The following is a 16,967-nucleotide window of genomic DNA, read 5'->3' as shown; positions in this document are numbered from 1 at the left end:
GGGGGGGGGGGGCTGTGTCCCTCCTGTGTGTCCCCCCCGACCCCCCCCGGGTGTCCCAGCGCCGGTACCCGGCAGCGGGGGGGGCCCGGCCGGCAGCGCCGCCGCCTCCTCGCTGAACAAAGGCGCGATCGCGTCTGTGTTAATTACGCCCCCCCCCCCCCGGGGGTGGGGGGGGTGGGGGGGGCGCGGGGCAACTTTCCCCCGGGCCGTGCGGGCTGGGCGGGAGGGGGCGTGGCTATGCTAACGAAGGGGGGCGTGTCCTCGCCCCCGCGGCTGCACCTCGCGGGCGGCCATTGGTTGAAGGGAAAGGGAGGGAGGGCGGAGAGGTGACGCGATGCAAATGAGGAGGGGGCGTGTCTCCCCCAGGCCCCGCCCCCCGGGCGCCGGGGCTGCGGGGCTCGTGTCGGGCGGCGGGGCCAGTCAAAGTGGCTCCCATAGGGAGAGGCGGCGGGTCCGGGCCGGCGCTGCGGGAGAGGGAGGGAGGGGGCGCGGGCACCGGGAGCCCCAGGGTCTCCCTCCGTCCGTCCGTCCGTCCGTCCGTGCCGCCGCGGGTGCGCCCCTCTCGCTCCCTTCCCGGCGTGCGCCCGGCTCCGGCAAGTCGCTTCCTGCGCTGCTGAAGGAGGGAGGAGAGAGCGCTTCGGCTGGGAGAGAAGAGAAGAAAAGAGGGAGAAAAGAAAGAAAGAAAAGAGAGAGGGGGAAAGGAGAGGGAGAGAGAGGGGGGGAAAACTTGCCTCTCTTGTCACTGGAAAATGACACTTGATGTAGCAGAGCCTGCCGCAGCTCCCGTCCGTCCTATTGTTTCTTAAACTGCCAGCCGAGATTTTTTTTTCTTTTTTTTTTTTTTTTCCTCTTTGCCTGCTGCCATCCGAGGGGTGTCTTCATACAAAAGGGACTTCAAGTACTCCTCCGGCTTGTGAGCGCTGCAGCCAGCCCCCAGCACCCCGCAAGCCCCTCCAAGCACCCAAACAAACTGCACACGCAGCAAACAGCAGCAACAAAACCGGGCTCTGATTGCCTCTGGATTTTTTTTTTTTAAATGTGCGTGCCTGTGTTTGCTTTCTCTGACTTGCTTTGATTCCCGAGATCAGCTGCAGAGAGAGAAAGAGAGAGAGAAACAAAAACACACATAACAGTCCGCCTGGCGATTTCATCACTATATATATATATATTTTTTTTTTTTCGAGTAAAGAAGGAAGATTTGCGCTCTTGTTTCTGATTCATGTTTGGGATTCAGGAAAGCATCCAGCGGAGTGGGAGCAGCATGAAGGAAGAGCCCCTCGGCGCGGGGATGAACGCGGTGCGGACGTGGATGCAGGGAGCCGGCGTCCTGGACGCCAGCACGGCCGCTCAGAGGTAGGCAGGCTCCGCGCCCGCGCCCCGCTCCGCACCCCGGGGCTCCTGCAGCGCTGCTTCCCCCGGGCATCGCCTTTCCCCCCCCCCCAGCACCACCAAAAAGCCGGCTCCGGAGCTCTGCTGCCAGCAGGGAGTCGCGCGTAGATGCGGCCAGTTAAATGTTTCTCCCTCTCGTCCCGTAGGAAAGACATTTTTATTAAAAAAAAAGAAAATCAGCATCGTAACAATAAGGGAAGCGGTGAGTCCTGCTAGGTAGGGATAGATAGGTTTTAATCTCTCGAGCCTCTTGTGTTCGCGCGGAGGAAGGAGTTTTCAAAACTATGTTTGCTGCTGATTTAGTCTTAAGATCTCCAAATGACACTTTCCTCCTCCGATAAGCCCCGAGTTGTGCACGAATGTCTCCAAAATATATTTCTTTACTTCTCTTTCTTATCCTCGTCAGCATCAGCAGCTTCCCTCCTTTTCCCCCGATAAGCGGGGAGTTTTGCGAAGCTTTCTCGAGGAGAAATTAAATTCGAAGCCTCTTTGTAAAACCACTGCCACTTATCTTAGATTTCTAAAAAAGAAATCCCTTCAACCGGGAGGTGGATTTGGCGGAGCTGCACCCAGCCTCGCCTTCTCTCTCGTTTCTCCTTCTCCCCATCCTCTTCCCCGGGAAAAATAAAAACCGATGCCGGAATCGCAGCCTGAGCCCTGGAGCCGGCAGCAGCCCAGAAGTTTGGTGTTGACATCTCCCGGTGTCTCCCACCTCGCCCCGCACCCCTCCCTTTGGAGCCCTCTAAGGAAGGGAAAGTTGTGCAGGGACAACCCTGAAATATTTCAAGTTGTCTCCTCGGCTGCCCTCGCGGTGTTTACCCACCACTCCGGCGAGGGGAGGAAAGGCTCAGCAGGACTGAAACTGAAAGATAAGGCACATGGGCGCTCCGGTGACAGCTTCGAGCCGACTTTGAGAAGTGGCAGGAGCATGCCGCTCCGCGGGGCAACGCACCGCCGGGGCTGAGCGCTCCCCGCCATGCAGGGCCGGCTGCGAGCTGCCACGGCCCCCGGGGAGGGTTGGTGGGTGCCGGCTGGGGGTGCCGGGGGCGCTGCTCGGGGCTCCGGGCTGCCCGCAGGGCGGGATGGGGTCGGGGCCGTGCCGCGCTCCCGGCCCCGCGGGGCTCCGACGTGGCCGCGCTGGAGCATCACTTTGCCCCGGCCCGGAGGGAAGAGCCCTGGGGGGGTCAGGGAGGGATGCTCGGTCGCCGGGGGAACCCAAGGGGGTCCCGCAGGGCCCCTGCGGGGGAAGGCAATGGGCCGGGAGCGGGCCGGGGGGCGTGAGGCCGCGCCGTCGGGGCTGCCGCTAACCCGGCTCTTTGTGGTCCCAGCGGAGTGGGTCTGGCCCGGGCTCACTTCGAGAAGCAGCCTCCTTCCAACCTGAGGAAATCCAACTTTTTCCACTTCGTCCTGGCTCTGTACGACCGGCAGGGGCAGCCCGTGGAGATCGAGCGCACCGCCTTCGTGGGCTTCGTGGAGAAGGAGAAGGTGAGTAGCCCGGGGCCCCGTGGGGAGCCGGCCGCCTCTCCCGGGCCCTCCCCGTTCCTTTCCCCCGGGGCCTCGGCACCGGCTCGTCCCGGGAGCCTCCGCCGCCTCCCGGTCGCCTCGCTCTCCCCTCGGCCCAGAGGGCAGCCTGGGGGGAGTCTTCTCTTATCTCCCCATGTGCCCGGGGCAGGGGAAGGAGCCGAGAGCTGCCTCGTCCAGCCCCGGGGCTGCCCGGCACCCAAGCGCTGGTGAAACTTCCCGCGATGTATTTATTATTTCTCTCCCCCCCTTTCCCCATCTCCCCTGTCTTCTTCGAATTCAGGAAGCCAACAGCGAAAAGACCAACAACGGGATCCACTACCGCCTGCAGCTGCTCTACAGCAACGGTAAGGGCTGGGAGCCCCCGGGGGCAGCCCCAACACCGCCACCTCGGGGAACCCGGGCTGCAAAACCCCACGGGGACCCGGGGAGCCGCCGTCCCGGCTCCCTCCGCTCCGCGCATCCCTGCTCCCTGTGCCCGGCTGGGGCGGGGGGCTCCGGCCGGGACCCCCGACGGCTCCGAGCCCTCGGGCGAGCCCCGGAGCGGTCCCACCGCCGCCGGCCGGCTCCGCTCCTCACTCCTCTGCCTTGTTTCAGGGATCAGGACGGAGCAGGATTTCTACGTTCGCCTCATCGACTCCATGACCAAGCAGGTGGGTGCTGCGGGGGCGGCCGGCGGGGCTCGGCGGGGCGGCCCGAGGAGGCGAAAAACCCTCCCCCGGTGCTGAGCGGTGCGGAGCGGCTCCTCCCTGGATTGTAAAGGGGCTGCCCGAGCTCCCCGCTCCGCACCCGAGCAGCGCCGGGGGTTTTAGGGCCGGGCTGGGGGGGGGCCCGACCCCGACGGCGGGGCTGCGGGGCAGGCGAGGAGAGTCCCCGCGGGGAGCAGCCCGGAGCCGGGCTGTGGGGGAAGCTCCGCAAAAAAAAAACCCTGGCGGCTCTCCAGCCGGCCCGAGCCGGGGGCTGTTTAGCCGCTTAATTGTCAGAATTAACCTCCCGGCCCCCCCTCCCCTTTCCCCAGCCCACCAAGCGCTGGGAGCACAAGCCGCTGCTCGGACGCCAGGGCTCGGATTTGCCTTTGCTTCAGTTGCGCTGGGGCTCGGGTGTAAAGGAGGAGCGATGAGATCGGGGCGGATTTGCATGTCGGAAGAGCCCCCCGAAAAGCTGCGCGGGGAGCGGCGAGCGCCTTGGGCGGCTTCGAGCAGGGCTGTAGGGCAGCAGTGCTTGTAAATGGATTAACCCGAATTTGGAGCTTGCTCTTTAGCTTTCCAGAGTAATAACGTGCGCGTCTACCTGTAAAAAACCCCACACTTTTCGGTATGAAAGCAGGGTTTTTACAAAGGGACTGTCTGAACAAATCGATTCTCCCTTTTTTAAAAAAACGTTGCTCTAGCTTTCCCTTCTGCTTCAGTCAGAATCTTTTTGCCTTGTAATGCATTTCTTTTAAATAGTGGGGACGTTTTTAAACCCTTTTATCCTTAAGATGTGTTGTTTTCCTAAATCTGTTTTGCTTGTAAAAAAAAATTTCTCAAATTTTATTTCATCTAAGAAAAAGGAAAACAATAAGCTTTTTTTTTTTTTTTTTCACCGATACAAAGTAAATCTCTATGTTCAAACCCAGTTGTCTGCAGGGGAAAAAAACTCCTGGCTTCTGCTTGGGTTTCTTTTTCTACAGCAAAACGTAAAGCTCCAAGGGCTAAGTTTGTTTTAGAAAACTCTCTTTGATGGTCCCAAAACATCTTTTCCTGCTATTGAAGACCGTCTTTCAACAGAGAGGGGAAAAAAAGTAGGGGGGGGGGAAACTTGGATGAATTTTACTGGACAATCCACTATGCATCTGAACTCTGTTAAACCATACACTTCCAAACAGAGCCCATTCCCTGTAGGAATTAAAACAGCAGCAATAAACCCTTTTCCACAGCAAGCCTTGGAAAGTGTTTGCTGCCGTTCCTTGTTTTTCAGGCACGGATAGGTTAGTTTGTCTTAAAAGTAACAAAATCTTTCTGATATGTGAACTCTCTTTAGTTCTTTTGGAGCTTGGGTATTTCACTGCAGACCATATGAGAGAGACCATCAATAAATATTATCTTTAAATAGCTTTCCTATCATTACGGAAATGCAAAAGCCTCTGTTCATAATCCTGTTGAAAACAGATCCCTGAACTCACGTAGAGCAATGGTTTCAAAATAATTTTCTTAACAAAGGCATCTTGCATATGAAGAGTTCATCCTAAGGCACTGTTTGACCTCTTGGTCTCTCATTATTATCAAGTCATCAGAGGGTCTTTGGAGAGAAAGGGGGAAAGAAACCCTGAGATACAGTTTATTTGTAAAACATACCATGTAGCTTTAAAGCACATTCACAATGAAAAAAAAATCTGATTTCAGGAAGTCTTACAAAAACAAAGTTAGTACAAATTAAAGATTTTGGGTAAAGTGTAAGGGAGTTGAGAAGCGAGGATTTGAGAACAAAAGCTCTCTGAACTTATATTAGAAAGCAGGGAGCGAAGGGATGTTTTAAACAAACATTAGTTTCACAAATATAATTTCTTTAGGCATGTCTATAATTGCTTGTGAAAAATAGGGCATTTTCATGTCAAAACTGTGACATGTGCCTGTCCGTATTTTTTGGGGAGCCAGGGGCTAAAATCCCCTCCTGTCTTCTTTTTTTTTTTTTTTTTCTTTCTTTCTTTTTTAAAAGTGAAATTATTTCAGAGTTGTGATCGCTTCGGTTACTGAATGCTTATTAGGAAGTGAAGTACAACACATGACAGAAGCTCACCCAAATGTTGAATGTATCATTTATATTTTACGACAGTGAATTATATAGAAGAATCTCAAGTAACTTTCAAATCATCAAACTGTAATTAAATATTGCAAAGACTGTCTGAAAATTCTTTAATTTTTAATGAAAGTTAAATATATATTGTCAGCCTAGTTGAAGGTGTAGTATTTTAGTTCATGACGCTCAGAACAAATTGGATAATGAAATGATTACTTTTAAATGAAACTGTTGCAGAAGCATACATGTTTCAGCTGGCAAGTAGCTTCTCAATACTCACACACGCACATTCACACACTCAATAATTGTGAATTCCCAGACTGAAATTACAGCTACTCTGAGGTTTTTGGTGGCAAATTAAAAATCCCACAGAAGCAAAGCTTGAATGAGTTAGGTTCCCCAGATCGTACAGGAAAGTATCTGTGGCTCTTTCCTTATAGTATGCATATATATATATATATATATGGACATATCAGATTTAACTATATTCTCTTTGTCTCACAATTATAAATTGCAAAGTTTTGCACAGCTGCGGATTATTACGTTAGGTAAGATAAAATAAAATCTATTCTGCAAATCAGACCTAGCTTTCTCTGTGTTGGACCACTCGTAGATTTAACTTAAATGTCCCATTAGCAGCATGCATTATATCAGCAGGTAGACAGGCAGGGCTGCACTGTGCTGGATGCTGTGTGTGTAATAAATAGTAGATATTCCTTGTTCTATGGAGTTCTTGATCTGAATAAATCAGGATTTATCATTGTTCGTGTGGCTATGCCCAACTAAGAAACTAATCCACGAGCCTTGCCATAGGTGTAGCACGGGGAGGGCTGTGTGCTGCCGCCTGTGTACGTTTTCTCCCGGCTGCGATGCACTATGGGAAGCGGGGCTGGGTAGTGGCGTTACTGAACTAACCACAAATTTTGTCACCGACTACATCCCAGGGCAGGTCTAGGGTGTAGGTATTAACTATGCATGCGCTCCCTCAAAACACGAGCTTTTGTTGCATGCGTGCTCCTTGGTGGTCTGGGCTGTGGGACTTCTGAACGGGAAACTCGGGCAGGACTGGGCTCAAAATGCATTGTTTCCAGTTATATTCTGGGTAACGTGCTTGGCCTTTGGTGGTGGCCCCAGAGAAGTGCTGGGTACGATGGTAATTGCCTGCCTTTGAGGAGTCTTGCTCTGACTCTAAAATGCATGCCCGTCATTTTAAAATTGTAAATACTGTGCATAAATCGTTTATGTTGGGGGAAGTTCTCTTCAGTTAGGGTAACAACACTCAGCGTCAATGCTGTCTTAATTAAATTTTCTTTTATGTTATCTTGGCACCTCATTTTATGTTGGGTTCACATTCCTAATGCGTTCAAAACCCCGTAGGATCCCAAACTTTATAGCTGTTGCTATCCGTAAACCGGCAGCTTCTACTGCAGTAGGTCTGGCGTTAACAATGATGCATTTTGAAATTGCCTGCAAAATGTGAAATATGTCTGCTCAAATAAAAGCAGAGTTTTTAGGCAAGTCTGAGGATTTTAATATATTTACAGAGAAGAGATGCCTTCCACTTCTTCAGCTGTATTTTCATAAAGTTGAGATATTTCACTATTAGGAAAGATGGAGGAAATAAATCTGACATACTTGTTCCCCACCCATTTTTCCTTCAGCCTTTCTCATTCATAAGATATAACGGATGGTAATATGGCTCAGGCATCTTAAAAATCATAAGTTTTGCAAGATAGTTATTGTCTATTGTTGAGAACCCTCATGAGTCAAAAATCCTTCCTTCAGACTTGAGCTCTGTTTATGTTTTGCTTTTTTTTCAGTACTGTAACTCTGGATGCAAATGGTTTTTCTGTTGTTTTCACTATGATATTCTCTGATGTATGCAGATATTTGATCAGCTCTCTATTCTGTGCATAGCCTGGCCCTTCTCTGGCAGCTACACGCATGGGAAAAAAATGTTATCAATAAGTTCAGAGGAGCCTCAGCAGACTCAGAGAAATTTCACGCAAACATAAAACAAAACCTAACCCCTGTGACGGGGAAAGTTTACATTGCGCCAGATTTTAGCAGCTTTCTTGTTCCTTTGGTGAGATGTCAGAAGCGCAGGTGATTTTAATTTTCTTGTACAGAGAGGAATGGAGAAGTTTGGAATTTGCATGCATGATCAGGACCTGTGTTTGGGAAAATGTAAACTCATCACAGTGGAAAATGTGTTGTTTGGAGTCTGAGGGTGAAAACAAAGCTGAGGATTTTGGAGAGACTGCCTGAGCCAGATGGCCTGGTGCATTCCCAGTCTGGCAGCCCAACTGCTCCCTCCTGTATAATATACAGCCATTTGTTCTGGGATATTTACGCTAGAGCTGTTTCCATGTGAATGTTTGAAAACCATTAAAAATGAACATATTAGGAGAGATAAATTTATTTAATTTGTGTGAATACGTCGATAAGCAGGCTGTGTATCAAAGGCAGGGGGAGACCGGATAAAATAATTAGATGCTACTGAATTGTGCGCTGAGACGCAGCACGAACTAAATGTCCTCTCCTGGGGACCCAGTGCTGTGCTGCTTGTCCGGCGTAAACCGTACTGGGAAGAGTAGAAATTCTGCCTGGGCGAGGAGTGAAAAACTTGGGTAATTAGGGGTTAAGCACTCGAAGCCAAATAAATGCAATGCACTGAATTTGCAGCGTTCTCTGTGTAGATATATAGCGGATACAAGCCTAATCCTCGCTGGGTGAAATCCTGGCCCATCTGAAGTCAATTGCAAAACTCCTATTGAATTCGGTGGGGCCAGGATTTTATTTTCTCTCTGTGTGTATGTCTGTATACGTCACTGCAAATCATTTTAGTTCTGTTTTGAAAAGACCCTCATTCTAATGAGTGTTTTTTTTTCCTCCTTTATTTCAGTAAAGGAGATAGTTTGTTTTGCGAAACAGATGAGGAATTTGAAAGCGAGTGGATTTAGATGCGTGCTGGTGATTTCTCTCATTCTCTCCCTCTTTTAAAATCAAGGCTGTGACATAACTGAATACTATAATGGCCATGAGCTCAGTCCTTCAAGCTTGTTTCTCATCCAGCTCAGAGAGCAGGATTGCCTGACTGGCAACTTGACGCTACGAGGCGATTCTGCCCACAGTTGTACCAGCATAAATCTGGATTTATTCAGGAATAGCTAAGGATGGAATCTGCCTTTATATTTTTCCAACTTACTCATCAACTATTTTACTGCTTTATCCTGCCATCTTTACTTGCAAAAAACCGGTTTAAATGAGAACTGTAGTCTTGGCTTTTATATTACCCCCCTCCCCTTTATTTTATTTTTTATGAACTCTCACTGAAAAGTTTTTCAAATTGTTGGATGCACTTGTCTAGAAATGACTGGGATGTGCTCAATTTAGTAATTTTTATGTGTTGGCAAGTAGTGAATTGCATTTGATTTAACTTTTTTTTTTTTTAATGCAGTTTTATTTAAATGGAAGTGAGGAGTCTTATATTTCAACATTAGTTTTTCAGGGCCTGATTTTGAAATCCATTTGTGCATGAGCGATCGTTACTCACTGGGGCTTCTTGTAGAAAGGTTACTTATGTGAGTAATGGTTTACAAATGTAAGCTGAGTTTTGCGGGGAAATATTTAAGTTCAGGAGAAGAAAATCTATTTCAAAATGCTTATGGGATGCACCGAGTCAAAACTACAAGAAGTAAACAAAAAGGAAAAACAAAATCTATAATTTTCATTTCCTTTGCTGGTGTTTTGTTGTGCAACTCTGATGTGTATTTGCAGGCTTATTTTTAGCTCTGCTGTGGTCTAAGTTTATACACTGTAACTTTCACTTTATCTCTTATTAATGTGATCCCTATTTGACAAAATTGCGATGATGTTCGTGCGGCGGGGACTCCTGCCACAGTCAGCCTGCGTCAAAGCCTGAACGTTAATTAAAAAAAAAAAATAAATCAGATTGCTTTGTTAAAATAGTATCTTTTCAAATCTTAAAGTTAAATATTTTCACAACGGTAACATCGTAGACCCTTCCTGTAAAAATACTTCTGGCAGCTATAAAGATGTGAAACTTCAGCAGTTCCTGTTTCCCTTTTGCAACTAATTGTAGAATCAGTGTTTTAGAGCAGCGCAGTTTGAAAGGCGGTAGAGGGTCTGTAACGCTCTCAGGGAGTCATTCACGGGAGTAAACAGCTGGTGCTTTGCACACCCATTTGCACAAGCAAATTGGGAAATAGGAATGGGAGTTGGGGATGAGAAGTGAACTCGGCAATTCCTCCTGCTTCCTAAAATTCCCCAGAAATTCCTGGTGGAATAGGATGTATGGAAGGACCTGCACTTAACAGTGAGAAACCGCGGTGTGCATCGGTGCAATATTAGTAGTCAAATGCAAACAAAGTGAAAAGCAAATCCTTAACGTAGACGAAGGCTGAAGAATGTCATGCACGCAAAGAAGGGATCACTGACGTTAAACACAACAGACAAGGTGATTATGTACCACAGTGTTGACTCTGCCCGCTCATTATTGCTATTTAGTTGAGTTATTTAAGCGGGTACCTGGAGGTTAAGTAAGCATAGCAGCAGGAAGAGAAGGGGAAGAGAGAGAGGAGGGGAGAAAAGAAAGTAGGTTTTGTGTTCTGCTTGGTCATTTCTACTGCTGGCTTGAATTCACTGGCAACAAGGTAACCCAGGCTGGGCAAATTTATTTGAAGGTTTGAAATTCTAAGAAGGGGGAGCCAAGCCCAGCAGTCCTCTCTTGGGCACCATCTCATGCTGTGCCAGGCGAGGGGGGACCGGAGGATTTCGTCTCCACTAAAGGCCTCAGAAGCAGATCTGCTCTGCGTTCTCAGAAGCAGATTATTCTTTGATTATTTGTTGATTAGGTCCAACAAGAGCCCTAAGCTTGGCCTGTACCTGGCCGGTCCCACTGCCAGGTACAACCTGGTCTGGGGTTTTCTGTGGTCTTTGCAGTGTCTCTGCTGATCCCACTGTTGTCAGCTGATTCCTTTGGTTCCCTGGTTTTGGCTAGAATCTTCATCCCATCTTCTCTTTTAAGGCATGGAAATACAGATCTTCTGAATTTGTCCCAATTCCTGACGTACATCCCCATGCACGTCTGTACGGGCATCTTCCAAATCAGCTGTAGCCCCTGGGCACTGCTGGGAAAGCATCCCTATGTGCTTCATCCAGCAGCCGCCAGGGAAGCGAGGTCCCAGCGTGGGTCAGGGCTTTTACTAGTGGCTGTGCTGTGAGGGCTTTGCATGTGTCCTACAGCCACATTTGTGTCCCCTGCATGTGCTGGGTTCACAGCTTGTGTCCCTCTCTGGTTGGACTGAGGGCAAAAGCTGGTGATGCTCTGTACCGGTGCAATGGCACCAGAGCTCTCTGTTCTATCTCATCAGCAGCAAAATTATACTGGCTCCCAGGTTGTGGGGAAATGCACGCAGCAAAACTGAAAGGGAAGGATTTAAATTAGCAGAGACAACACGGAGCCATTCCTGGTATTGTTTATAGAATTGCTAAATCATTTTATAATTCATATTATTAAGATTGAGCATTACTAATATCATGGTGTTAAAAATCAGCTCATGCCTCTTCAGATTTGTGTGTCCCGGGAATCATGCCTCCGTTGTAGGTACGACACCTCTTACCCTTAGCGGGTTATATTTGCAAGGACTGGGAAAGCAGTTCACATGATCTCACTTCATTATGTATCAAGATACTAATGAGAAAAAAATAAGGTATTTTCCACACTTCCTTATCAGAACTGTCTCATCCCATAAAATATATTTCCTCCATATAACCTACTTTTTTTTTTTTAACTTTCAAAAACTAATTTAATGTTAGCTTTAAGGATACCCATATCAGATGTCATTTTACCTGCAGGGTTTGTTTCCCCGATTTCTTCTTCCTAAGTCTGTGTTTTAGAGGCTGGCAGGGTCCCACTACGGGCTGAGGGCAGGGCTGACGCTGGGAAGCAGGCTCATTGATCTGATCCCAGCTGTGCACTGGCACCCTGAAAGATTCAGGAACCTCAGTGCCATCAAAAGTTGCTGTTGCAAAGGCAATTTCTTTTCTGTCTTGATTTGCTGCTGGAGGCAATGGGACAACCTGGAGCAGATACTGCCCAGCTGCTGGTATTTTGGGGGTGAATCAGCAGTGACAAGCCAGGGCTGTGTGTGTGTGTGTGGGCAGAAAGCAAAACTCTGTCCCAATCAGATGGAAACTCTCTAGAGCGAGCGGTAACTCTGCTGGTATGTGACGCCGATCCCTCGCCGTCGTTCCCGGTCCTGCTGGTGGGAGGGCTGCAAAAATCGACTCTTTTTGAAAGGCAGCGTCTTTCCACAGTTTTAACTCAAAGCCTTCTCCCCGTGCTATCTCAGAGTCAAACTTCCCAGGCTGGTTTATCCTCTGTTTGTTTTGGTATCCTCTGGCAGGGCCTGCCTCTCACTTATTTATATCCCTGCAGCTCCAGAGCTGCTCTCTGGATTGTGAGCTTCAGGGGCAGAATCAGGCCCAAGCGCTTCCAGGAGCTACCAGGAAAGTGCCTGGGCTGCGCAGTGTGCAGCTTTTGGAATTAAAAATGCATGAGCTCTCTCTTTCTGTCCCTTTTTTTTTTTTTTTTTTTTTTAATGAATAGGACCCAAAGTATGCCAAGCCTTGCTGTTGTTTCTTTTTTTTTCCCCCTTTCTTTTAATGCTATTAGGTTTATATTTTATTCTGAATTGAAAAGAAAATTGTGGTTGTCTTGACTACTAAAAAAACCCATCCTACACACAGCTTGAGAGATGTGCAACGGCGAGGAGGGAATTTAGCTGTACTCAGCTTGTGTTGTTTTCCAACCACAAATCTTTAGCAGGTTCAGCGGTGACGCCGTCTCCCTACCCCGCGACTTAGCTTGCAATGCCAGCTGCGCGCTCAGTTACTGCGATGCCTTTTTTGTTTTCTCCAAACTCCACTTGATGCACAGCTAAAAATGTGTTTTGTTTCTAGGCGATAGTGTATGAAGGCCAAGACAAGAACCCAGAAATGTGCCGAGTTCTGCTCACGCATGAAATAATGTGCAGGTAAGAGCTACCCTGCTTCCAGCTAATTAGTGATGAGAAGATGAATCTGTCTCTCAAAATCTAGGTTGAACCTGCAGCTATTTTAGGACTTAAATTTATCTTTCTTGCATTAAACAATCCAAAAATAACACAGTTCGGTGTGAGTAATTAGCAGCAAGGTCTCAGTCGTCACAGCAGTTTTCAATTTATAAAGAGTTTTCCTTAACAGCACGCTACTGGTTTGCATTTAGACTCTGTAGCCCACGAAAGGTCTCTTCACCAAAATTAAGAGTCAGTTATAGCCTCTCCCTATTCCCCCCCGCCAATATTCCTAAGAAAACATCCCCAGAAAAATGACAAAGCAGTCATTTCTGTTTGCCTGTGGATGTGCAGGAGGACGGGAAGCCAGGAGGCTTTTGGGCTGTTGGCCGAGGCTGGGCTGCCCTGCAGCCTCCTGCCCTGCAGCCCGCTGCCCCTCCGGCTGCTCGCCCGCTGCCCATGCAGCCCGAGCCAAGCAGGCGATGCTCCCCCAGCCCAGCACCGGCTGTTTTTTGCTTTTCATCAAACTTCCCCAGGCAGATCTGGCCCTGCCCTGCGCTATGTTCCCCTGAACGTTCCCGCCTGGGGCTGGTCACTTAAATTCGGGACAGTCAAATATCTTCTTCCCCGGGTGCGGCGCTTCTGCAGCAGGCAGCTACTTCCTTCTCCTTTCTGGCTGGTAGCAATAGGTGAAGCCTCTTCTGCTTCCTTCCCGCTGCAGGGAAGGCAGCATCTTCTCAAAGACCCCTCCGACACCTAGGAGAGCTTGACCTTGCAGTCTCATTAAAGTTAGTGAGTGTTTTTGCATGTCTGAAAAACTCATTTGTTACATGTTATTCGATGGCAGAAAATAATTCCCTGGTGGAAGACGAGGCGTTCTTGCATAAGCTCATTGTTACAATCAGTTGTTTTAAGACTGTAAAAATGCCATTGCATGCGTTGTAACTTTTACAAAACACATTTACTAAAAAGGAGTAACTTGAGGGTAAAAACTGGTACCCACTTCTAAGAGAATAAACTTGGATGAGGGTTTCCTGGTGGGGGAGAGTCTTAGACAAAATATTCAGATGGAAACTTCTCTGCTGGTTGATTTTTTTATTATTTTTTTTTTTAGTTATGTTTCTTCATTCTTGGGGATCTGCATGTTTGGTCCTTCCCAACGGCTCCTCTCTGATAAAACCCAGCTCGAGGGCAGCTCCCTGCAATGCCGGCAGAGAGGAGGGAGCTGCTCTCCTTGCTTTGCCAACCCCACGCAACCCCACAACTTGCAGGACTTGAGGGATTTTTAGTTTCCATATCCTATTTTTCCAGGCTGCTTCGTTCAGCAGGTTTGGCTTTTTCTGGGAAACCAGAGAGCCCGTTGAGAGCCATCTGAGAGCAGACAGGGACCTCCAAGAGGTGCTGGAGCTGCTGCCGCTGCTGAGAGCGGGGGCGTTGCTTTGCTGAGGACTCCCGGCCAGTTCTCCCTTTCCAAATGGAAACCCAGTCACGCTGACAACTCATAATTGCCCTAAAATTCATTGGCCCAATTAGCACCGCTTTCGCACTAGATACCTAGCTAGGAACAATTCATGGAAATATTAAAGGAGGCCCCTGACCTGATAAGGCTGAAGTGCACGCTTTGCTTTTCTGGTGTAAGAAGCCCAGTGAAACAGTGGGTGAAATTAAGCGCAAGTGCCTGTGGCATTGGGGCCTGAATGTGCTCTTAGCCTTGGGTGATGTGCTCTGTTGGCTCTTAGACCGCAAGGTTTTGAGGTAGGAATTAATCTGCCTGCGACTCTGGCTGAGCACCCAAACTTAGGAGTGGAGCCTTTGCAGCTCTGCAGAGCGGTTGGAGGCCAGCAGTGAGGAGAGGAGCATCCGTCCCTGCAGCAGCCCCTGCCAGCACCGGGACACTCTCACCAAGCCCTAGTGCAGCAGGAAGGCTTACCTATGTAATGCGTTAATTTTATTACAAATACTTTAGAAACATCAAGAGTAATAAATAAATGGAAACTTTACATAGGAGGCTGAGTTTTAACCAGAAGAGCTACATCAAAGATTTACAGCCGTGTCAATATAGTTTGACTGAGATAAAATTATTTCCGTTCTGGGAATGTGGAAAGATGTGCTACGTCATTTGGAGCCGTCTTTCCCTTTATTAAAGCACTTTATGCTTTTTTTTTGTTCTCAAAATTCGCTTAATCAGGAGCTTTATTCCTCTCCTTGGATTCGTTTACTGCCAGTCCTGGCTTTGTATTTCACGAGCATAAGGTGGAGGGGTAGCAAAAAAAAAAAAAAAATCTGACCACGGTAGGCAAATGTGTGTCTGACGGGGTGGGGGAGATGTATTCAAATTTCTTACAGCTCATATTAGATATTCCCCATTTCCTCTTCTGCCTATACATTTGTAAGAGGGTGCTGTTTGTTTACCAGGCCGCTTGACCCTATTGCACAAATCTGTCATCTATTGTGCTGCTAACACTCTTTTAAATTGCAAATCTGATGCTCTTTAGGGGTCTAGAAGGGGAAAAAAATCTCTCTCCACACCATTCTGTTTCTCTTGATTTCTTGCCTGTTGTAAGTGGAAGTTGGGATGTGCTGAATTTGCACCAGGGGTGCAAATGCAGCCTCAATTATAAGCATAAAATTAGAGTCTGTTCCCCATTAATCAGCCCAGCTAATTGCTATGCACTACCATTAGCCATATGGTGTGAAAGACAGCTTGCTCTCCCTAAGATGAAATTTCTTCATTTCAGACATGAAATAGTGAGGGCTCTGTATTTTAAAATAGCTTGTTTTAGATATTTAATTTCTAAACAACTTTCAGCAGTGCTTTCTATCAAGGCTAACTGCACAATAAAACTTTGCATTTATGTGACAAAGCTGGGTATTTATAGTATACTCCAACTATGGCATGGATAAGACAAAGAATTCAAATGTACAGGAGTGTCCTGGCTGTGGTAGGGAAGCGGGGCTGAGGTTTGCTTCAGGTGGCTGTTTATTTCAAAGGCTTTCATTGTATTTTGTCAAATATAAAATCTATGCTGTTGGCAAAAATGCTAATAGCTGGGGAGAATTCACAGCCTTGGTGGAATTTATTACTATTGTAGGAGCATGGGGAGGGACATCTATAGTTAATATTGCCTCAACAATTTCCATTATGAAACCTTCAGTGGCTTACAGCTTTGCCAAACTTAAACTGTTCTGGCTGAAATGTCCTTTGCAGGGTGTCAGCCTGAGGCTGACTTTCTTTGGAAAGTTTCAGCTAAAATGGTTCAGTGATTTCTGAGAATGAGGTCGGAGTAAAATATGGTTTTTGTCTTTGCAAAATAAAATCTTAACAGCTGTTTTGTCGAGAACCTTCTGCACCTCAGCGCTCGGGAGCGAGGAGCCCATGTGGGGCAGGGGCCGCATGGCTGTGGGCTGCAGCCCGCCTCGCCGGGAGCTGCTGCAAGATGTCCCACGCAGACTCGCTAACGACTTGTTAGAGCCTGGCAGCTAAATGATCGGAAAGTCGCATTTGCGCTGGCCACGTGCCATCACCCCGTAATTTCTCATTGTTCATTGTCCCCGCAGAAAGCCCGAGCGCGCGGATACACAAAGCAGGGCTCCTTTGGGCAGCGATGCTCGTGGCTGCTGTGCTGGCTTGGGGATGGGGAGGTTTTGGGGTGCAGGGTGCCAGGGTGAGGTGGCAAACTCCTGTGTGCCCATAGTGGGGACCAGGTGGCATGGAAAAGGGATGCTCCAGCGTGGGGAAGGGAAAGGGAGGAGGAAGATGCGGAGCAAGGCAGCACGAGGGCAGCAGGTCCCCAGAGGGCTGCGTTACTATTGAGGACTATTTGTTTTAAAAACAAACCAAGCAGTTTTTGCAGTTTCTTATTGTGAGCCAGAGTGACATGTTGCCTGAGCCCTGGCTCCTTGTCCCACCCAGGGAGGGACATCCCAGAGGGACAGTGCAGGAGCTGGCAGTTGGAGCCTCTCGCTGCACCTTCAGATCCTGTGGGGAGCTGGAGGGCTTCTTGGAAACATGGAGAAACTCCTGGGATTTTTAAGATTCCTTTGGGGAAAGCAGAAAAAGGGCACTGAACGTTTAGGAACTTTTTCCAAGTGTCCAGCAAACACTAAAAGCCAAAGCTTCCGAAGCAAGCTGAATGCTTATTGTGCCATGAGAAGTGATCTAAAACTCAGGGTTTGTGTGATGCCTTGATTTTATGTATA

The 16,967-nt window shown here is 48.3% G+C and overlaps 1 protein-coding gene across 5 annotated transcripts in view; it reads left to right on the top strand.

The window, feature by feature from the left end:
• Nucleotides 1–406: 406 nt before the first annotated feature.
• The window catches only part of EBF1 (EBF transcription factor 1), a 273,984-nt gene continuing 257,423 nt past the window's right edge, over nt 407–16,967 (top strand). For all 5 annotated transcript variants that reach the window (XM_035559572.2, XM_035559571.2, XM_035559574.2 and 2 more), the window contains exons 1-5: nt 407–1,353; nt 2,718–2,874; nt 3,194–3,257; nt 3,508–3,563; nt 12,676–12,749. In XM_035559572.2, the coding sequence (XP_035415465.1) occupies nt 1,220–1,353; nt 2,718–2,874; nt 3,194–3,257; nt 3,508–3,563; nt 12,676–12,749 (485 nt within the window). In that variant the 5' untranslated portion in view covers nt 407–1,219. The remainder of the gene's footprint in view (nt 1,354–2,717; nt 2,875–3,193; nt 3,258–3,507; nt 3,564–12,675; nt 12,750–16,967) is intronic.

Source organism: Cygnus atratus, chromosome 14, assembly GCF_013377495.2.
Source record: "Cygnus atratus isolate AKBS03 ecotype Queensland, Australia chromosome 14, CAtr_DNAZoo_HiC_assembly, whole genome shotgun sequence".
NCBI classification, from domain to species: Eukaryota; Metazoa; Chordata; class Aves; order Anseriformes; family Anatidae; genus Cygnus; species Cygnus atratus.
This window is presented reverse-complemented; position numbering and strand designations above follow the sequence as displayed.